The 23917-nt window shown below is 40.4% G+C and overlaps 1 protein-coding gene across 4 annotated transcripts in view; it reads right to left on the reverse strand.

Annotated features, from left to right (window-relative positions):
- Positions 1-23917, reverse strand: part of PRKD1 (protein kinase D1) — a 297785-nt gene that overhangs the window by 17976 nt on the left and 255892 nt on the right. For all 4 annotated transcript variants that reach the window (XM_075129740.1, XM_048854091.2, XM_048854090.2 and 1 more), the window contains 10 exons: positions 20889-21093; positions 20110-20233; positions 19132-19209; positions 17559-17838; positions 15050-15102; positions 13104-13176; positions 11220-11326; positions 9785-9946; positions 8596-8694; positions 6248-6515 (listed from right to left, as the gene is read on the reverse strand). In XM_075129740.1, coding sequence (XP_074985841.1) covers positions 6248-6515; positions 8596-8694; positions 9785-9946; positions 11220-11326; positions 13104-13176; positions 15050-15102; positions 17559-17838; positions 19132-19209; positions 20110-20233; positions 20889-21093 — 1449 coding nt within the window. The remainder of the gene's footprint in view (positions 1-6247; positions 6516-8595; positions 8695-9784; positions 9947-11219; positions 11327-13103; positions 13177-15049; positions 15103-17558; positions 17839-19131; positions 19210-20109; positions 20234-20888; positions 21094-23917) is intronic.

The raw sequence follows: 23917 nt of genomic DNA on the forward strand, positions 1-23917 counted from the left end.
GGAACACCTAAGAAGTTAGTTTTAGTACTGCAGTGCGAGCATGAGTCTGTAGACTTGGGCCCTGAAACACACTGCTGCAACCTTTTTTGGGGGGTGGGGGGGCAGGGGCCCACTGTAGACATACCCTAAGAAAGTAAATATACCCTCAGGTCTCTCCCCCTTTGTCCAAGAAAACATTTTATCCAGCATGTTTTCATTTTCTCTGCAGTGTTTGTTCAGGTGCACAGGCATATAGTGTACCATGTCAGAAGGCAGTGCATGCTTCATTAGGCTATATGATTTTCTTACATCATGCACTTATCATAGTCCCAAGATTTCTAATCTAAACTCCATCAGGTACCTTCAGAGCTGCTGAAATTTGTATTTTTTAAAAAATGTTCTTTAATAATTTCTTCACAAAAAGTTCCTTTTTTATGTGTTGAAAGTAATTAACTTTTTCAATGTCAAACCATTTTCATAACATTTTAATAAAAATAAAATATATTAAAATAATGAAAATTTTTAAAAAATTAAAAATGAGTCTGAATATTTCAAAATAACGGAAACCCTTCAGACAGGTTTTTATTTTTTGTCCAGCTATAGTATGTTTCACCTATCACTGTAGTATCGAGAATATAATCAAGACAAGAATTGCCCCCAAAATGGATAGCATGCATTGTTTTTTGAACATACTGAAGTTAATGGGTAGTGTTTAGATTTGAGAGTTTTGTTTAGTCCATTTTAGAGATAAAGTTCAGCTTGCAAAATTTGGAGTTGCATTCAGATTCCAATTCCCTGCCTGAATTTCAACAAATTCAGGTTGTTATGACTGGGGATTTTGGTTCAGTTCATCTCCAGAACAGGCTAACTGATCAAACAATTAAGTAACTGTAAATATATAAAACAACCACAATGTGTAAGCAATTTTTAAAATAAATGATCTTTAGAATTAATTGTTAAAATGTATGGTAGTTTCCCGCCCCCCCTTTTATATATGACAAGCTCAGACTCTCCATTCTGCAGTATTATATCTGATGACTCTCCTAACTAAAGCTTCAGAGTAGCAGCCGTGTTAGTCTGTATTCGCAAAAAGAAAAGGAGTACTTATGGCACCTTAGAGACTAACAAATTTATTTGAGCATAAGCTCACTTCATCGGATGCATTCAGTGGAAAATACAGTGGGGAGATTTATATACACAGAGAACATGAAACAAAGGGTGTTACCATACACACTGTAACAAGAGTGATCACGTAAGGTGAGCTATTACCAGCAGGAGTAATTACCAGCGGGGGCGGGGCGGGGGAACCTTTTGTCATCATAATCAAGGTGGGCCATTTCCAGCAGTTGACAAAAACGTCTGAGAAACAGTTGTGTGTGGGGGGGGGGGGAATAAACATGGGGAAATAGTTTTACTTTGTGTAATGACCCATCAACTGCCAGTCTCTATGCAAGCCTATGTTAATTGTATCCAGTTTGCAAATTAATTCCAGTTCAGCAGTCTTTCGTTGGAGTCTGTTTTTGAAGTTTTTTTGTTGAAGAATTGCCACTTTTAGGTCTGTAATCGAGTGACCAAAGAGACTGTCGTCCTTCAGGATAGGTTGCAGATCCTAGCCATCACCATCATCTCCCAACTAAAACCTCTCCAATGCATCATCAAGGATCTACAACCTATCCTGAAGGACAACCCATCACTCTCACAGATCTTGGGAGACGGGCCAGTCCTTGCTTACAGACAGCCCCCCAACCTGAAGCAAATACTCACCAGCAACCACACCACACAACAGAACCACTAACCCAGGACCTATCCTTGCAACAAAGCCCATTGCCAACTGTGTCCACATATCTATTCACCATCATAGGGCCTAATCACATCAGCCACATTATCAGAGACTCGTTCACCTGCACATATACCAATGTGCTATATGCCATCATGTGTCAGCAATGCCCCTCTGCCATGTACATTGGCCAAACTGGACAGTCTCTATGTAAAAGAATAAATGGACACAAATCAGACGTCAAGAATTATAACATTCAAAAACCAGTCGGAGAACACTTCAATCTCTCTGGTCGCTCGATTAGAGACCTGAAAGTGACAATTCTTCAACAAAAAAACTTTAAAAACAGACTCCAATGAGAGACTGCTGAATTGGAATTAATTTGCAAACTGGATACAATTAACTTAGGCTTGAATAGAGATGGGGAGTGGATGTGTCATTATACAAAGTAAAACTATTTCCCCATGTTTATTCCCTCCCCTCCACCCCCCCCCCCCCCCGTTCCTCAGACGTTCTTATCAACTTCTGGAAATGGCCCACCTTGATTATCACTACAAAAGGTTCCTCCCACACCCAGCTCTCCTGCTGGTAATAGCTCACCTTAAGAAGGCCAATGGCATTTTGGGAGGTATAAGTAGGGGCATTGCCAGCAGATCGAAGGATGCGATCGTTCCCCTCTATTCGACATTGGTGAGGCCTCATCTGGAGTACTGTGTCCAGTTTTGGGCCCCACACTACGAGAAGGATGCTGAAAAATTGGAAAGAGTCCAGCGCAGGGCAACAAAAATGATTAGGGGACTGGAACACATGACTTACGAGGAGAGGCTGAGGGAACTGGGATTGTTTAGTCTGCGGAAGAGAAGAATGAGGGGGGATTTGATAGCTGCTTTCAACTACCTGAAAGGGGGTTCCAGAGAGGATGGTTCTAGACTGTTCTCAGTGGTAGCTGATAACAGAACAAGGAGTAATGGTCTCAAGTTGCAGTGGGGGAGGTTTAGGTTGGATATTAGGAAAAACTTTTTCACTAGGAGGGTGGTGAAACACTGGAGTGTGTTACCAAGGGAGGTGGTGGAACCGTCTTCCTTAGATATTTTTAAGGTCAGGCTTGATAAAGCTCTGGCTGGGATGATTTAGTTGGGGATTGGTCCTGCTTTGAGCAGGGGGTTGGACTAGATGACCTCCTGAGGTCCCTTCCAACCCTGATATTCTATGATTTTATGATCACTCTCGTTACAGTGTGTATGGTAACACCCTTTGTTTCATGTTCTCTATGTATATAAATCTCCCCACTGTATTTTCCACTGAATGCATCCGATGAAGTGAGCTGTAGCTCACGAAAGCTTATGCTCAAATAAATTTGTTCGCCTCTAAGGTGCCACAAGTACTCCTTTTCTTATAACTAAAGCTGTGACTCTGGAAAGGGTAGCGATAACAGCACAGCAGGTGGGTTTTCCATAGATGCTTCTACAGAATCTTCAGCTGTGAATGTAGAGACTGATCTTCTGTCTGCTGTAGTAGGGAGTTGTAGGAGACAATTTCCTGCTGCTTCTTCTGTGTTGATTGCCGTCTGCTTATCTCTCTAATGCCAGGTAAAGCATCCTGCACAACACTCAGATTCAATCAGAATGCATAATAAAAAAGTTGTGGAGGTTTTTGGTGGTTTTCTGTGTGTACTTTTCTAGAATTACAGCATTTTTAACTTTTTTTTCAGTTGATCTTATCAAACTTTATTCTGCCAGTGTAAATACAATATCAGACATAACTCATTCATTTACCTAGCACCTTTCATCCAAGAGTCTCAAGGCACTCTATAAACAATTAATTAGGCCTAAAAGCACTTCTATGAGGGAGGTATTATTATATATGTTTTAAATGTGTCAGTGGTGGCACAGAGAAGTTAGTTAATTTGCCCGAAGTCACATAATGAATCAGAGACAGCAATAAAAGCCAGAACTCCTGATTCCAAGTCTCTGTTTTAACAACTAGAGGAACACTCTCCAGGATATTTTAAATTCCACTCCTTTAACTCTCCCTGGTATATATTGTCATACATAGTTAAATTAGGATTGTATTATTTCTATTGATTTTTTTTTTGTTTTGCTTAAACATTCATCAAATAAGTTTAGAAAAAGAAATATTTTTGGATGTGGGGGTTGAGAGAGAAATAAGATAGAACAACTAATGTTTAAAAATGGAAACTCAACTTGGCTGAGGAAATCCATTACACACAAACACTCTGTGGTGAAGTCATGCAGCCATCATCTGAAGGCAGCTAGTTTCAGTCAGCCCTGTTTGGTTAGGCCTGGTTCAGAGACTTCACTAGTCTTGGTTGTTGATCTCCCTAGAGACATCCAAGGTCAGTTATCCATATTGATTCTTTTATATTTAACAGCAGTCTTTGATACCATTTACTAGTGCTCTAGTTCCCAGTGCCACACTTCTACTTGCTAAGCCTTTCCCTCCACAGTCTCTCCTGTGGCGCTGTTTTCATGTTCTGCTTCTGAAAACCAATCTGTTTGTGACTCCCTCTGCTCTGTAATTGTTTAATTCCCCCTTTACCTCACCTACAGAGGGGGTGGCATGATACATAAGCAATCTGTAGATGAGAAGTGGGTTGTAGAGATAGGTGGGGATGGAAGAGGAGGATGTGCAGAGGCAGGTAGGTGCAGCATCAGGGAGACAGAGCAATTTCAAATCAGGGAAAGTGATCATTTCACACAAACAGCCGAGAGCAGTCTCCAGTTGCATTTATGGTTTGGTAGCAGTGGCATGTGGTAGCTAGGGGAGTAAGCAGTATTTCATAGAATCATAGAATATCAGGGTTGGAAGGGACCCCTGAAGGTCATCTAGTCCAACCCCCTGCTCGAAGCAGGACCAATTCCCAGTTAAATCATCCCAGCCAGGGCTTTGTCAAGCCTGACCTTAAAAACCTCTAAGGAAGGAGATTCTACCACCTCCCTAGGTAACGCATTCCAGTGTTTCACCACCCTCTTAGTGAAAAAGTTTTTCCTAATATCCAATCTAAACCTCCCCCACTGCAACTTGAGACCATTACTCCTCGTTCTGTCATCTGCTACCATTGAGAACAGTCTAGAGCCATCCTCTTTGGAACCCCCTTTCAGGTAGTTGAAAGCAGCTATCAAATCCCCCCTCATTCTTCTCTTCTTCAGGCTAAACAACCCCAGCTCCCTCAGCCTCTCCTCATAAGTCATGTGTTCTAGACCCCTAATCATTTTTGTTGCCCTTCACTGGACTCTCTCCAATTTATCCACATCCTTCTTGTAGTGTGGGGCCCAAAACTGGACACAGTACTCCAGATGAGGCCTCACCAATTTATTTAGCTTACAGAGGCATGATACCCTGGAGGTAGGGTCACCACCTATCCAGCTTTTCCCAGGATCATCCTTTTTTTGAGGCGGTTGTCCCAGGAAATCTGTAAGTCTTCCTGGGACAATAAGAATTCCAGTTTTTGTCAGTTGCGTAATATACCATTCACCACAAATTTGATCAAAGCTGAAGCCATGGAAGGGAGGGTTAAGGAGCTCAATCCGAAAAGGGGAAGGGTCACTTTGTGCCTCGCCCTGACAGCCCATGCTTCCAACAGAAACGCAAATACGGTTGCCTCCCCTTGCCCCAATGCCTTGGCCTGGCTGCACAATCCTGCTCCCCCTATCCAGGTGGCAGCTGCTGGCTATCTCCACTCTGACCGTTCCCACAGCATAACCACAACACCTCCAATTTAAGAACTGGGCTTGGCCAGGCCAATAGAGGGAGAAGGAGCCTGACTTATTGAGAAAGCAGAGACCACAAAGTAAAGGCTCCATGATGGATGTTCTGTTTTTTTGTACTTCAAAGGTGGCAACCCTACCTGGAGGAACTATGAGCAGTGAGAGCAGCAGATAAGGCAAGAAAAGAATGCACTCCAACTTGCTGCTCACACACCCAGCATCTCTAAAACGTCCTTCCTGCCTGAACTTTGGGTGTCCAAGGGTCAGAAGTCACTCCAGTTTCTCCAATACAACATGTAGCTCAACGTGCTCTTTTAATCCTTATAGTGCCTGAAGAATTAAGGAACATGCACATAACTGTGCCCCTAACTCAAGGCCCTCTTGCCCAGCCTTTGTCTAACACTGCACCGCCCCCACCCTTCATCCCCCCCCCCCACACTATTTCACCACAGGGTAGACAGTGCAGGAGGTACAGAAAATTAAATCCTGTGGAGACTCAAGAAAAATTCTCATTGCATCACACTATTATTTCCATAACAAAAAGCTCTGCACTGAGAACACAAAAGTTCATTGTAATTTAACAATGTTCCTCACAGTAGAAGGCCTAACAGGACTGATGTTTTAAAAAATCTGAATGATACTTGATTTGATTTGTAATTTTAATCTCTTTTTGTCACTTGTCAAATGGAGATAAACCCAATATAAGGCACTATAGTTATACTGCATAGGCACGCAGATTCTAGAATCAAAAACGGGATATTACCTTCATGAGAGATTTCCTTCCAGGGATTTGGTGGGTACATGAAAGCAGCATTCTGGATTTGGTCATGAATGTCTTCATCTTCATTGAATGGAAATGTACCACTAAGGCTCACATAAATAATGACACCCACAGACCACATATCCAAAGACCTATTATAGCCTTTGTTTCTCAGCACTTCTGGAGCAAGGTAGGCTGGTGTGCCCACTACTGAGCGCCTGAATGACTTCTCTCCAATGATTCGGGCAAAGCCAAAGTCACAAAGTTTTACCTGTTTGAACAAAGTGTTATAGTAAAATCAACAGAAATAACATTTTAATTTTGTTTTACTCTCTGCCTACTTCAGATTCTTTTGTAATTCACTGCTGGAGCTCAGGGGTGAGCTGTCTTTGTCCTGTCTCTCCATAGGCACCTCTTTCAAGTAGCAGGCCTATTCATGCACTTCTCTCAGAGGGGAATCACACAATTCAACCCACTGTTAGCCTTGATGAACAGTTTCTCATCTGTGCTTTCCTCAGCAGGTTCAAGGAACTGTGACCAGTTGGTACATGCAGTGACACCAGATAGGTTGTTCAAAAAAAAAAAAAAGTATTTATTTATCCATGGGAACATAACAAGGAGAGAGAAAAGGATTAAAACAATAAAAGCCTAAATACGTAAATGCTAAGCCTAACATTTCCTTCAGTTAGCTAGGCCAGATATAGTCTTGGTATTTCCCTGCTCTCCTGAGGACCAAGCTACAGTCTGCTCTTCTGCAGACCCATGTCTCCCTGTCTCTTCAGAGGCTCAGCTTTTAATCACTTTCAAGCTCCTTGTTTAAGAGTTCCCATCTGAAAGCCCCTGGGTGTTTCAAAATGGGATCACACCCCAGGGGCCCAGTCAGATTCCCAGTTCCACATTACTGTAAGCAAACTTCAAAGGAATTATAACCTCCACTATCCATTTCAGTACCAGCAACTGGGGATATCTACAGCCATTTACTTTGTTTCCTGCCAACTAAAGCTAAGACTGATTTGAGCCTTAGATACCCTTTACCCTGAATTGCTATGACCACCAGACCCACAGATGTCTCTCTCTATATAAAAAAGTTAATGAAATTAATACAGATATTTCCCACGTTCTTCACAATCATGGACCTAATTTTCATACAGATAGGTGTGTGATTATTGTGGCTGTGTGTGCAAATGACCAATTAGCATGGCCAAAACTATCCATTTGCATGTGTAAAACACCTGAATTGCATGCTAATATTGTACAAATTAGATATCCAGTTGTCTGCAAGTTTCTGCACACAAAGTGACATGGCTGATTTTTTGAAAATCAGGTAAAATATTACTGCAAAAAAACAAAACAAAAAAACCCCTAAAGCCCAAGATTTTCATAAGTAACTTGTGATTTTGGATGTATCTAGTTGGGTACCCATCAACAGATGCACCCAAAATCACAGGTCACTTTTGAAAATCCTGGTCCATACAAATAACCATAGCTAAAGCAACAATTTAGTAATGGGTATTTTTAGTAAAAGTCATGGACAGGTCAAGGGCAATACATAAAAATTCATGGGTTATGACCTGTCCATGACTTTTACTAAAAACACCAATTACCAAATCTTAAGGGGCTTGCTGCTGGGGAGCACTGGGGCTGCTGCTGGGGGAGGGGGAAAGAGGGACATCTGGAGGAGCCGCTTCTGGGGGAAAAGATGGGGGGGTGCTGCTGGGGAGGGTGGGGGTGTCTGGCGAGCTGGTGCTGGGGGACAGTCGCCCTGGGGGGATGGGTGTATTTGGGGGGGACAGGGCCAGCCATGGCACCAGCTGCCAGGGGCTGTTGGCAGCTGCTGCATCGGCCACCCAGGCACTCCTGCCAGGGGCCACTGGCAGCGGCTGCACTGGCTGTCCGGGAACCGCCGCCGGGGGCTGCTTGCAGAGGCTACACTGGTCACCTGGGGACTGCGGCTCAGGCAGTCCCTGGGGCCAGCCGCACCAGGTGCTGCTCAGGTGGTCCCCAGAGCTAGCTGCCTGGGTATGCCTGAGCAGCAGCCAGTATGGCTGGGACTGGGGCCACTCCAGCAGCGGACGGTGCAGGTGGATGTGCGGCCGTCAGAGCAGCTGGCTGCAGAGCCGCTCCAACAGGCTCCCCCGGGGCCACCTGAGCAGCTGGCACCAGAGCCAGCTGCCTGGGCGGCTCTAGGGTCAGCCACACTGGCTCCCACAGAAGTCACGGAAAGTCATGGAATCAGTGACTTCTGCAACCTCCATGACAAACACGGAGCCCTAACCATAGCTAATATGATCTAACGTTGGGGCTTCTTAATATACACTGATGTTTATATAGACAGAGTATGTTCTACTTGCCTGTGGGAAAGGATCGGCTGATGCTAGCAGTACATTTTCTGGCTTGAGATCACAATGAACAATATTTTTAAAGTGAAGATGCCTCAAGGCAACAAGGATCTATGAAGAAATACATAATCATTAACATTCAGTTTAGAATTTCATTCTCTCTATTTATTTTTAATTTCAATAGGATTCTGACAGCAATTACAATAAACAGAGGATCATTGGTTACACTTCAGTGTTTCTTAGAGAAATACACAATCAAATAGAAATATAAATTTTACTAAACTTTCAAAAAATGGAATTGCTAAAAAATTCTATTATCATCACTGGCTATTATTTATAGAGTGCCTGAAAGTGTTCTAAATGCTTTAGGACATGAAATAAGGTAGCTTCTTGTCCCAAACAGTTTACATTCTAAATGAACACACAATTCACAAATTTTCACAAAATTCCTTTCCTTCAATTCTGGAGTCCTACTTTCCCCCCCCGTGAAATTTTGGGACTCCAAAAATGCTTCATGGTTTTGCTTGCAAAGCTCTGCTGTTCAAGCTCTACATTTTATACTTTTCAAAATGTGCATTCAAAGTTTTCACAGCATAGGAGCCTTTTGGCGGGGGGAGAAAGGAGAATTATAGCTTGTGGAAAGATAGGGAGGCACACCTGGATCCACAGAGGAACTTAGGCATTACAGTGGTAAGCATGCCTTTAGCCCAATGGTTAGGGTGCTCAACTGGTATATGGGAGACACTAGTTCAATTCCCCTCTCTGTCTGTTGAGTACAAGGGATTTGAACAGGTGAGTGCCCTAATAACTGCAGTAAAGAGAGTCCTTCTCATTCTGTCTCTGATCCAATTAATATTTAATTACAGTGGAACAGCTTCAACAAGAGAGGCAGAGAGCCCTGTATCACAATATACCGTAGTCCAGTGGTTAGAATGTTCACCTGAGTGGCAGGGAACCTCTATTCAAATCTCCCCACCACCCTAACTGCCTTGTGTGGATATTAGGCATACTGAGAGCATGCCTACTGGATCGGGCCCTGTGGGGATGATAGGCAGGGCATATGAAGGTATCAATACAGGCCTTAATAATATAATACCAGGTTTAAAAAATTACTGGTGTAAATTATGACAACGGAAAATGTAGCAAATAATTATAACACTTGATGTTAAATACCTTTCTGGCTCTATAATTAGGTTCTTACCTGGGTAATTAAAAACTTTGTTATTCGTTCTGGCAATCTGCCTTTTTCACTTGACAAGATCATCTCCAACATGTCTCCATGGAGCTTTTCCATAACAACGAACACTCTTTCCGGTGTCTCAAACATACACTCCAGATTTACTACTCCAGGATGATGAAGGTTCTGTTAAAGATAAATATAGCAATTGAATCAAATGAGTTTTTCCCAGTACTGTAGTGAGCTCTATTTCTATATAGCTGTTCAGACTTCAGGTCCCATATACCCTGGCCACCAGTCCAGGCTCAAATGGTTTAAACAGTTTTGTCTGGTAAGTATGGGCCAAGCATAAAAGTTGTAGAGACTGTTTTCTTGGTGAGGTAGCATTAGTAGCAACATCAGCAAGGGCAAATTTAAAACCAGTTCAGCAAACATGGTATTTTTCCCAGTGTGCATGAGGCTTCAAAATTTTTTTTTCCCTAATATTTAGTATCATAAGGGTTACAAGTAAAATATCTTTGAGTTCTATACAGATTGCATCCTTTTATTAAAAATAGAGAGTTGAACATTTTAGGCATGATTTCAAGATCTACAATTTTTTCTCACACATATGTGCAAACTTTCAACTCACATTTTATGACCATAAAATGGTAATTAGGTTTTAATTAATGCCCCATCACGCACATATTAGTTTCTATGGTAGCCTATCAGAACGTATGGTCTCTAAGCCCATTTCATATTATTTTAAAACCAACTGTGGTATAATTTTAAAACCCATTGCTCTATGTAGTGAACCAACAGATAAGACAGTATTTCTGTGAAAAAGTTTTTAAGATTTTGAATGGTAATTTAGAAGGGCCTGTTTAAAAGAAAACGTATAGTGTATTCTAGGGCATGCAATGTGCAGAAGACCAATGCTGCAACAGCTCAATCTGTCCTATGAGGAGGAGACCTCCAGTGCAGAAGGGTAAAACTAAAAACAAAACCAAATAATCAAAAAGCTAGCTCTGTGCCTGGGAGTTGTGAAACTTTTACTGATGGTGTTCTGTGAGCCAGAAAAAACACATGACTTTACGATTCCAAGTGCAGACATTTATCTATTGGGATCAAATGACAGAGGTACAGTTACTACTCATCAATAAAAAGCACATTGACTGGCCAGCTCACAATAATAAACATCTGCAGCATTTAATTATATCCCAGTAAATTTTTTCTGTGCTCTTTATATGGATGCTGATTAGTCAAGCCAATAATATTTTGGGAAGAAGAATTATTTAAAGCAGTTGTTTTCAAATCTTTCTCAAAAAGAAGCATCACTTAACACATTTAAAATCTTTATCCAGGACTTCACTACACCATTCAAACGAAATTAGCTATCACCCAGATTGGATCATGAATTTTACATCACGATAAGTGAAGTTAAAACAGTAAATAAATGGTAATAAAATAAAAAAAATACCTGTAAAATTGCAACCTCATTACGAAGTTGGCTTTCTTGTTTGGTTGGAAATCTTAGTTTGTCAATGATTTTAATTGCAACATCTCTTCCTGTTTTGCGATGTTTTCCTGCACATTATTAAAAAATACACCAATTAGCATGATTAGAGATGATAAGCATTTGATTTTTTAGATCTCATCTTCACGGTATTTTATAAGGGCAAAAATCAAGCATTTTCAGGAGAAGGCTTGCAATGAGTAGAATTGTATAAGGCATTAGAGGTTTTCTTTTGGTTTTTTTTTTAAGCAAATGAGCATTTCTTATGTTAAATAAATCATCATTTGACAAAGCTGCTCAAACACGATATTAATTTGGGCTATACTCAAGAAAAAAGAAAAGAACCTTAATAATTCAACCATATGATTTTCAGACTACGGGCTCAAAGCTGCAAGATTCTGAACACTATGACCCCAACCCAGCAAAGCATTTGAGTAGTTCCATTGAAACTACTCACATGCTTAAATGCTTTAATGGATCATCACCTTGCAGGATTAACTCCTGAGTATTTTACATGTGATTCACAAATAGAATCTTATTATCTCAAAAATATGAACACACTTCATTGAAAATCGTTCCAAATTAGCTAATGTGCACATTGTTTATTTCTCACAGTGCTAAATCCAAATGAGGTAATTTTTTGATAAAGTCTGAAAGATAAACAGGAAATACAATTTTATGAGATTGATCCAGCTCCATTCCTAAGCATGAACCTGTATCACCGCATTTACGATTAAGTTGCCCTATACTAAAAACTCCCTTTCCTTTCTCTCCGTCGACATGACATTCAGGCCATTACTAGAACCAACTTTCCGATTATGTCTTAATGCCTGTTTTCCAGAGGAAAAGTCATACTGTAATATGTTTGTGACACAGTGTTTCTATTTTCTTCTTGCTTGATAAAAACAATTATTTCCCCACCCTTCTGATATTAGTTTAAATGAAAATAATTTCCCATACCATGGAGTTGCAGTAGCAGCTCCTTATTTAATTGTTATAGTCTAATGAAAGGATTTTGTAAAAATAGCAATGACACAGTATGAAGCATTCACATTTTACAAGCAAAAAGGTTATTTTCCCCCTCTGACAGCCCTGTGAACTCAAGTCAGAATCTTAAAGTCAAGCTATGTTCTTTCTGGCTTATACACTATTGCCAGAAAAAGATTCTGCAATTCAAATTCAGTGAACAAATTCTGTTCATGATTTGCAAGCCAGAAAAGAATCCTATTTACTCTCCTCTAGCTACATTCGCTCTGCAGTGCTGACAAAAGTAAAACACAATAAAAACTTACATTTGTCATTAAGGTCAGCAGATATGACTGAATAAAAACAGGGAATTTGAGTAAACACATTCTGATTTTACATAAAAACCAGTACTTTCCATCTAAAATTCGGCATGTTTTGTCTCTTGCCAGAGGATTTCTTCCCCCGAAGTTGAAGTGGATCAGAAGAGTCATTCATGAGATATGTGACTTTTAAAAAAATAGTATTTCTCTTTCGAAAAAGGCATGATTTTTTTGTGTTCCATCTCATTCAAGAGACTTGTGTCTATGAACTTCAGGTTTACTGTGTTCACTAAGCCTTATGGAGAATTTGTGCGTAATATCTGTCCTGGGTAAAGAAATGAAGCTGCCAATTACAAGCAGAATCAAAATAAAGTAACATTGTCAAATAAAGCTAAATAAAATATGTTTAGTTTCTTAGTATGAAACATATTAAACAGACAGCTACTTTCCTGAATGTTACAGATTCATTTAAAAATCCAAATATCCTGAATGTTTAGGAAATGTTACCTGGCATCGAGACTTGTTTTTTTATATCAAAAACATATTAAACAATTGGTCCTACCTCCATAAACAATTCCAAATTGTCCCGATCCCAGCACTTCATCTGGGAAGATTTGGTATACTGTACTAATATCCTGTTGGTATGAATATAATGCATATTAAGCACTGAGATATGAACATAAAGTCTTCTTTTGAAATATTTTTCAAATGGGAACTACCATATTTTTAGGATATCACATTTTAATGACACATTAGAATAATGGAGAGTCTTGGGGCATCCAGATGGATTTTCTAAAGCAAACAACTAATTGTGATGGCAGCGGGGAGTGCAGTAACCGTAAACTAGACAATATTGGCCCCTCAGTTTTTATGAGTGGGTAGAGGTGCAGAATTTAGAGGCTCCTTTTTTACTTTTTCCAAGCCCACAGCCAGAGAGAATAGTGTCAACAAGTTGTGAGTCTGAGAAAACCTAATAACTTTGGGCTTCAGATTCTTTAAACTTCTTCCCCAGCTGAGAGATGTGCAGAAAGAAAAGAGCTTATCTCAATATTAGGGTATTCAGTGAACTCCCTCTATCAATTCCTGGTGCCTAATTGCAGGGTAGAGTAAGACAGTTGGCAGATTCACCACCTGGGGCAGACCAAATAAAGTGCAAATGCTCAAGTTTAGTTCCACATCCCTATCTTCAGGACCGTTATTTAATAAGCAGAAGATGAAGAAAGGTTCAAAATGATATAAAACTCTTTTAACAGAGCGCGTTTATGTTTTCTGCAGCTGGACAGAGGGAGGTAGCCCTTTCCCGGCTAAAATGGAGAGATCTACAGTAGGGCCTCCATGATCTTGGGTCTCTCTGGTCTGTGACCCCTGCCTAAACATATGTCTACACTGCAATCATGAAGTATAGACATACCTGAGCTAGCTTTAATCTGGTAACTTGGGTACCAGAGCAGTGAAGCCACAGTACTACAGACTTCAGTGTGGCTACCCCCTAAGTAAATACCCAGAGTTCCAGGCAAGCTTGTTTAGCCTGTGCTGTTGCAACTTTACTAAATCTAGCTCGAGTATGTCTACATTATACCCTTAGAGTCAGGAAGCCCGCAGGTCACATAGTTGTTCCTCATCATGTGCCCTGTTGACTACAGTTCCCAGTTTTAAAAGGGATTAATGGCTGTAACCGGTGCACTGAGATGTGCACCCATGAGCCACAGATCCAGACCCTGGTACAGCTCCATTCTTGGGAAGATGTGCAGTGCAGAATGCCTACTCTTTCTTTGGCAACAGGAAAATGTATATTTACTAAATATAACAGGGTGCTGGTCAGAAGGCCCTGAGCCAGGCCTCTGTTAACCCAGCTCCAATTAAGAAGGATTAATTGGGGCTGGCTGAGTATGCCACACCTAATTGGTGAAAGAGGAGCAACTGCGGGCCTTATTAGCCAGGGGGCTATATAAAGCTGGCAGGAGGGAAGTCAAAGGAAAGGGAGGAGCCACAGGCTGTGTATCTCTGCTGGCTGGAGAAGCTAGCTGTCTCCCAGGTTGCTGGTTTACAACTGTCTGTAAATAGAAGGTGGTGGGAGCTGACAGTTAATAAAAGAAGCACTGGTGATTGCATGTGGAGGAGGTCTTTGACTGATTTGTGCGAGGGCAAGCGAAGGCCTTGTTACACTAGGATTTGAGACTATCCTCTTAGGTATATTTTGCAGTGCTTCTACAAACACCACCTATGCAGGCCAATTTTACCTAGTTTGCCTTTAATAATCAGCATACTGCAACAAGAGTTAACTAAGCTACCCATTCTACCTAAGCTACCAAAATGTAATTCTTCTGTCTGAAGGAAAGAGTACTGCACGGGAGATTTCCTTAAAACCTAATTGTATTTCTGGAAAATATCACCAAGTGAAAAATAGCTGATGAGCAATTCTCTCAAATACTCTTCTTACCAAAACAGATCAGTTTCTTTACAAGCGTTATCATAGGGGTCTAGCACAAGCATTCAGAGAACACTCACCACATTTTCTTGAATCTGGCAGTTTGATACTGAAATACTGATGGAGATATCCCCTGGGGAAAAAAGGGAAATAAATACTCTAGATAGTTGTGCTTTTAGTTTTAACATCTACTAGACGTCTCTTCTTATTACATTACATTATATTAATGCCTGCTGACAATCCACAAAGACTGTATATAGTCCACATTTACACGATTTGAGCAATTTGGCTTCCACTTCCTTTTGGATGTGATTCCAGAGTCTGAGAAAATTTAATTATTTAAATCTTTCTTTGAACAATTTCATGCTACTACTACTGCTTATCACCTCTTCATCACTTTAAACAATTCCATTCTATCCTTGGCATTTACACCCTTCAAATATAATATTTCAGTATGTAAATGTCATTGCATGTGGGGCAAATTATTACTATTTATTATTGGTTTATGGTGTTACCCTTATTACCCATGGTGCTTTCCAGACCTTCAAGAGGGAACAGTCAGACAAAGCCTATATATTGTCTTGAGTGGCTTGAGGTTGAGTTTTCCCTTTCTAAAGGTTAGATCCCAACCACCTGAAGACAAAGAACCCTATTTTATTCTATATTGGTTCTTATAACACGCTTACCACAATAGTATCTGAGCACCTCCCAATAGTCTATTAAGCAACATGACTAATCTCGGTCATATGTGGCTCATTCTCTCTCTCAGCCTCTGCAGTGTGCAGTGGAATGCTTTAGTTTTGTGGTGTTTTATTTTTGTGAGACAGGGTTCAAAACGTATATTGTGCTCTGTGTTTACATTTGAGAGGGCAGGTCAAAGAACCTCACACCTTGAGTGGAAGGTGGTGTGGACTGTGACAGTCTTTAGTTGTTGTAGAAGTTCATTCCAGTCTTGGACCAGCCCTTGAGAAAGCAATGTCTCCTGAGCAGTTGAGCTTTATTTACCCTTATGATAGAAAGTTCCATTATGCCTAAGGAGTGGAGTTGTGAGCAACATCTTCATCCCAGACTTTAGGCAATCTTTTAGATATGCTGAGCCCAGGCCATTGAACACCTTGAAAACAAGGACTGAGACCTTGAACTTAACCCTAAAACGTATGGGAAGCCAGTGAAGAGAGCAGAGGACAGATCTGATGTGATTACTGTAGCTGGTGTTGCTGAGGAAATGCGCTGCAGTGTTTTGTACGAGCTTGAGTTTCCTAAGGGCTGGAGGTTTTATGCCCAGGATACCGCATTAATATAATACTGATGGGGAGTGACAAAGGTGTGTATAACTAAGGTGAGACCATCTTATGCAAGGATGGGATGGAGTCTTCTAGTCAGTCAGAGAGCACAGAAGATGCTACTCACTGATGCTGCTAGGTGAGAGCTTAGCATGAGTGAGGAGTCCGAGAGCACTCCTAAACTCCATACTGAACTGACCATTTGTGCAAGTCTGCTTTCAATCAAAGGAGACTGAACTATAGCTGTCTTCTTGGGTTCATCTTCAATCTGCTGTTCTTAATCCAGGAGTTGATTTTGTCTCAGCACTGGGCCATCTGCGTGATAGTTGTATAAGTCATATGTGGTGAAGTGTAAGTAGAACTTTGTGTCGTTCACAGACCAGTGATCTAGAAAGTGGAAGAAACTTTATCTTGTCCACAGGGAAGTAGCGATGGGCCCCCAACCAGCTCAGCAGACGTTTGTGTTGGCAGCAGAGCCACAATCACCCCAAGAACAGGCAGGACTACAGGGAGCTCCATATGGAGCTATGTGATTGCCTTTATCTGGCCCTGCCCACCAGCAAGCCCTCCAACAGAAAGTGATCAATGATCAGAGGAAAAGCCTACACCTCACTATTGCTCTAAATAACCCAGAACTGAGAGTGGAATATTTCCTAACCTTCCTTGAAATATCGTTTTTTCCAAAAAACAAAAGAAACTCCTATGACCCAGCTCTTGTCCCATCCCTCGGTTCCCACCCCCCTCACACAAACCCCTGCATAACTCCACTTGAGGGGAAAAGAAGGGAACCCACAATCAGAAAAGTGGGACAAAAGGAAGCGAGAACTCAATTACAGGCTCTCCAGCAACCCAAAGGTGCATAACCTTCTTTATGCTTGTTGTTCTTGCGTTGTCCTCATCCCCCAAGTGCAAGCAATGTATGTAGCCTTCTGGGACTCAGGCTCCTTCAGAACACTGTGTGCCCATGTCTGAATGCAGTCAGTATTCATGTCAGTAACTCCAGTGACAATGAGGATGATGCACTACTTTAGGACAAGCTCTAAAGTTTCTTGTACATTATTTGCTTGCTAATACATTTGTATATTGAATATTCATAGACTCACGCAAAACTTCGCCCAAAATGTTCCAGTGAGAAACTACCAACAGCTTAAAATATATGCATGGCCAGTTCCTCCGCAGGAGTACATGGGAGGAGCCTTGTTGACTTCAGTGGAACTATCCTTATTTACACCAATGGAAGATCTAATCCATATATATTTTAATCCACTGCCTTTATGTAAAGATGGAACTGGGTAAATCAACTTACTGTGCAGGCTGGGTCCTGATCCAACCGATGCCCCTTTGGGAATGACAGGCATCAGAGCATGCTGAATTGCCATCTCCCACATTCTCGCAACATCCAGACCAATGCCACTGGTGAGAACACTATTATTCAGTGGTACACTTGAGAGGTTTTCTAGGTTTTCTCCAACATAATAAACAATATTTGCTGTGGTTATTTCAAAGCAATGGGGATTGGCTTCTTGCGACAGTAAAGAAAAGTTTTTTGCAGGTTCCAGGGACAAAATTTCAGATAATGGAATTTCCTAAGGAGAAAAGATATTTACTTTTTTCATTCAGATCTATCAACATGCTGTCAAATAAGACTAAAACATAGACCACATTTAATTTCATTGTGGTATTAGCTGTGATATTTAACCAGGTGTAACTAAAAGCAATGTGTTTTTATGAACTAATGTAGAGGCTAACCTTGTAACTTGGACTTTACAATGCACAATTCTGTTTGGGAGGCCACTGCAAGTGATCCTTTGCAAGACTAAGTAGTGCTTTTAAATTATAATTGTGAATTTATCACAGAGATTAAGCGGGCAATGTCAGGCAGGGATGAGTAGGGCTGCTCCATACATAAGCAGACCTCCATTAGAAAAATAATTGCTACCTTTCTTATAGGTGCTGGAACTAGGGATGTGCAGGATGTTACAGCACCCCCTGGCTTGAAGTGGTTTCCATCATATACAAGGTTTACAAATTGGTTCAATGACTCTTAACACCCCCATTATAGCCATATAACACCCATTATACATAACACCCATTATACAAATTGTTCCAGAACCCCTGACCTTTTTTGCCATAAGTAAGGTATACATGAAGGAGAATTCAGCTGTTCTGAAGTGAGAGAGAAGACACAAATTAAGGCCCCATTCACAACACATAAGCCTGTGTTTAATGACCTTTAACTTCAATGGGACCCATTTAAAGTTAAGCACATGCTTAAGTGCTTTCTTGAATCAGGGCCCAAAAGGTCAAAGATGACAGCAAAAACTTTAAAATGTTCTTTATTATTTAATATTTATATTGCCATAATGCCCAAAGGCTTCAACTATCTTTGTAACAAGGGATACCTGAGAACAAAAGCCATACCTATCGAAGTCTAAATCAGAACACTAATTGCCCAATGGACAAAATTAAAACATCTCCCTCCATATACATAGTAATTTAGATGGGTTTTATATTATGAATGATGGGAGCATTAGAAAATGAACCCTCTGTTCACAGATATGTCCTAAATGGGTTTTTCCAACAGAGTCTGAATCTCTCATCAACAGTAAAAATATTATCACTTTGACAGCATGAGTATTATGCTGGCCATTGTAACATTAAATTCTACTGTTTTTTGGTTGTGACAGGCAAGGTAAAGGTAAATGTATTCAGGTTCAACAATTAAAACAAATATTGAACAGTGTAGTTCAAAGAATTACCACTAGTGTAGTACAAATAATTATTAACTAACTCAACTATGCACTCCAATTCTTGATGATTATATGTCAGTATGGGAAAAGATTGAAAAGCCCTGCATAAATAACAGAAGCCATCTTTACCTTGTAATATTTGCTTCCAGTATCATTTTGAAAGAGTGTAATGCATTTGCTGTCTAGCCTCCAATAGTGTCGTTTCCGCTATAATAAAAATAATAATTTCTTTACAGCTTTTTTAAAGTAAATGAACAAGATATAGTTATTAAAATTCACTTTTGCAAAAGTTTTATTTAACTCTACAGTGGTTAGGTGAAGGGATACACTCTGACTGAAAAAAATAATTTGTATTAAATGATTTGCAGGAGGACTCTGTATTTGTCTGGGGAGTAGTCTTGGATTCAGAGAGGTGACTTTTTCTGTCCCTTTGAAAATCTGTTCAGATCCATTCAATCTGCATAATGCTCAATAGAGTTTGCCAGAGGTTTGCTGCTAAAATTACTCAACATTCCATCTGCACTGAGAATGATCCCTAGTGTTTCACTTCAGCATGCCAACAAAACCCAACTTCTTATCCTTGATTCAACAGTTTCGAAGGAAAATAACCTTTTCCCCCCTCCAAGTTTTCCATGTCCCTCTTAGTAGCCATGGATGTTCTTGTATCAGATAGTATAACTTTTAGTTTTACAAAAGCCCTGACTCTCCTCTATGTCTAGCTAAGAAATGACAGTCAGAAGTTAAAGCTATTTTTCAGAACATCTCAGATAATAGAGATATATTGATTTTGTTTTCTTAGATTTTTTTTCAAATTTCTTCATATTCTACTTGCTACAGTAAATCTGACACCTTTAGATTTGTTTTGTGCTCTAACTAATTCTCTCCTGGAGGAGTGAATATTTGTTACATGTGCTTCAGGCTCTGAGTAGTAGACCTGAGCTATAAAATAGTTACAACTTTAGGCCCCGATCCTGCAAACGCTGAGTAGCTTTGAAGTCAATGGTACTATTTTTGTGAACAAAGTGTGTAAGTTATTTGCAGGATCAGGTCCTTCAGTATTATAAATTATATACAGTAAGAGAGGTCTTTTTTAACATTCTTTCTTACCAGTGTGTCCTTGCTGGTATAGTGAACCATCCATCCCTCCTTCATTACTGTGCTACTTTTCCTTTTTGTATGCTTGACAGATTGCACCACTCTCATTAGTGGAATATTGTTGCTTGTTGAAGGGCTTAAAAATCAATAACAGCTTCTTACAAATTAGACAATTTTAGACAAAACAGAAGAAAATCCTTTCAAAGCATGACATAGTATGTCATGGGTCCACATTTACTGTTACTAGCTGATTTGCCAGTGTGTGTTGGGGGGTATACCATCTCCCATTTTCAGTGACCACCCAAGTGGAGGAATCTGATGAGTCCATTACTGGTCCAGATTTTGAGAAACAAGCACACAACTAAATGCGCTACATCATTTTTCATCCCCATTGGAGAGGTGTGTACTTACATCTCAAGAGGGGGTGGGAGAACCATTCAGCTGAAACCACAAATATTCTAATACTACTTTTAGAAAATAGCAGGAAAAAAGTAAAAATCAAAGTTTATTGCATGCTAAAAAAAGAATATTCTTGTTTTATTTCATAACCAAACAGACCTAGGATGCTTGTTTTCTTTTCAATTTGCTGCTGCTTTATCTAAAAGACAGTTATATATAGTCCTCTCTCAAACCCCTTATAAAAATATCCAGTGAAGCAGCTGCAAGAGTTATTTGAGACTCCATTCTGTTTAGGAATCAAAATATCTGCAGATTTTTCAAGCTTTTGACTTAGTTATAGACATAGTAGGTGCAATAAGATATGGTGGTAAAGGTTGTGCTACCCGGCTCACCTGATCATTCTGTTAGAATCATCATGGTCTGGGTCGGGATCTTGCATTTCCCCATTGTCACTGTGGCATCCTGTCATTGCCATCTCAGAATCATGAGCCATAGACTCGTCCATGTCATCCATAAGACCACTATTTCTTTCACTGTCATTGTCATCACTTCCCTCTTCCATGACCACATCTGACTCAGCACCAGGACTAAGCAAATCTGGAATATGGTTTTCAGAATTATATAAAAATAGCAGGGATAGGTCAAATCAAAACCATGGACTTAGGGAAAGTTCAGGTCCACATCTGATCACTACAGCCTCTAGGCCCATCTCTGCCACAAAAGTAAGCTTATTACACTGACCGAGCATGAAGTTTAACTAGTTATTGGTAATCACTATCCAGAACCAAAAACCTGTCAAAATGCAATACTTTCAGAAAGAAAATGTGAAATATGATCTTCTGTTAAAACTGCCAAAGTCAAAGCAGGCATTTTTAATCTATCGGCCTTTGTTCAAACTCTCTATACTCATGGGCATTCAGCCTCTATAATTCTTGGCAGATTTTCTATGCAGCTTGAATGATTTGCACCATGCCTAATAGTTGTTGGCAGTCCACAGGTGCAGACTGATGTGTGGTTAGGTTGGAGAGCAGGAATTTCAAATCTAGCAATTTCCTGTTATGTGACCATAAGCTATTAAAATAAACTCCCGAGGTAATTATTTACCATAGCACTATATATATAAATAAAAGGAAAATACCACCCCCTTTTCACCACTTTTCCCCCCTTTGCATAGAAGTTGCAAAGAATGGCATGTTAATGCATAATATTGAACAGAAGGTGCCCATGTTTATCATGAAAATATTAGATTGATCTCAACAGTTCCATTATAAAACAGCATTGCAAAATGGATGCATCTCAGGATGGATGTGGAGTTGCTAGAGGTGAAACAAAGACAGGGCTAGGTGAAACCAGGGCCAAATTCACCAGTGATTAGGTTCCCCCTCCTTTCAAGTATTAAGATGAGGCACAGACTGCATCTCCTTAGTGGCTGCTAAAACTAGACTCAATCTCTAGCTGGAGCCAGTTTGATTCTGTTACGGTATGTGCTCCTTCAGCAGTAATTTAAATTTCATATTGTGTTTATATTTGTTTCTCCTAACATGGTGTTGAACTTTCTTCTTCACTTGAAGATATGAGTTGCCTAAGTGAGATTAGAAGAAAAAACAACATGTACTATATACAATATACCTATATATCTTTAGTTCAAGCAAATTATTTTGGCCTATTTTAACCCTGATGCTACACAGGCTATGATTCAACCACCCAAAACCTTTAGTGCTGACAAGTAGGAAAGACAGCATTAGATTTTCTGGGGTATTCCCTTTCAGTTGTTAGCACTGTAGTTGTTCCCACTCAGCTAGCCATGTATAGAAATCTGAGACAGGGAAATACCATCTGGAAGACTCTGAGCATTCTCCATGACCCACTCATTCTATCTATGGGGAAGGTTCTTCTCAAATGTCAGGTAATAAAAATAAAGTCAGTCTGACAGTAAAGGATGCCCAATGAAGAAAGAGAACATGAAAGCTTTTGCTGTCAATCAACTTCACACAGATGGCAAGAGGTTGGCGGGGAAGAGAGAGGAGGAAAGGTCCCTCTGGCAGACGATTAGGTACGTTAACCACTCAACTCAGAGGCAATAGTTTAATACAGTTTGGATTCTAATCATTTATATGTGGCGGTGCAAGGAACATATTATACGCCATCTTTGGCAGATGTAATCATATGGCCATGGATGATACATTAAGGTCTGGGGCTCTATTTTTTCCCCAACATTTAAACTTTTTTAATCTTTATGTATAATAAATCCCAAAGTGGTTAAAAATAATCTCTTACATTTAGTGTTCAATTTGTTTATTAATTAAATCATACTTTGAATTTCATAGCTCCAGACTTCAATTGCTGTTCTGGGGGAGAAGCATCACAGAGCAGATGGGCAGAGTGACATTTTTTGATTTTATTTATGTATTTAGATTTAAAGTATTAGGAAGACACCTATCCAATGCTCTAGTTAAACAAATACAATGCAATACTAGGATGAAACTTCCTGTTGTAGTGGGGCCCTACATTTCTGCATCTAGGATGCAGCACACAGAGTCCCAGTGCTGGGTGTGGACAGGTGATGGAGAACTTACTAGGTACTGGGGGAAAGGAACATTAAGCAGATATAGAGGGACAGGAGCTGCAGATGGCTGAGCCCTGCTTCTGAAGAGCTGTACGTGGGGAAGGGAGAACTGGCTTCCTGTCAGCACCTTCTAAACACTGTCTGCCTCCTTCCCCAGCAGCAGCTTCAGACAAGCTTGCCTCACTCTATCGTTTCCACAGAGATAGCACCATGTGCCTGTCATCGGCTTGGCATCAGACACACGTGTAGGAGGGAAGTCAGTGAAAGCAGCATGGTACTTTTCCAAAGGGAAAGGCTGGAGTGACTGGGAAATGGACTGCAGCTGTCAGCAAGGGAAGCAGGTGGTTTCAGGCAGTGATTAAGGAGCAACTAAGGGAGTGCCTTGGTCATTCATCCCAGCTCTTGAACAACAGCACCTGTTTCACTGTCTGCCTGTGGCTCAACTCCTTCACACCCACACTTCTTCTTAGCACTGCCCTACGTACCCCCAGCCAGACAGCAATGCGACTCAAGGACTCTCTCTGACCCCACGTAGCTCTGTGCTCATAGGTATTTGCACTGTCAAAATAGAAGTTGGGTTGGAAAAGCTGCATAGATTAATTTTTTAAAACCAGCTGGAAGTTCTCTATAGAGAAGAATCAATAACATCATCAATAAAATGAACATATGAACAATTTACAGCATATTTTTGGCCCTTGGATTTGAAAATTATGCTGTGTTCTTCCGTACTTGGGCATCATCTCCAGTTATCCTGACTGAACAGAGGTATACTACAGGAGTGGTTATGGTGAACTGAGGTATACATCTTGTCCAAGATTTTTAAAAAAGACCAGAAATTTTGGATGCCCACTTAAT

Source organism: Caretta caretta, chromosome 6 (assembly GCF_965140235.1).
Source record: "Caretta caretta isolate rCarCar2 chromosome 6, rCarCar1.hap1, whole genome shotgun sequence".
Taxonomy (NCBI): domain Eukaryota; kingdom Metazoa; phylum Chordata; order Testudines; family Cheloniidae; genus Caretta; species Caretta caretta.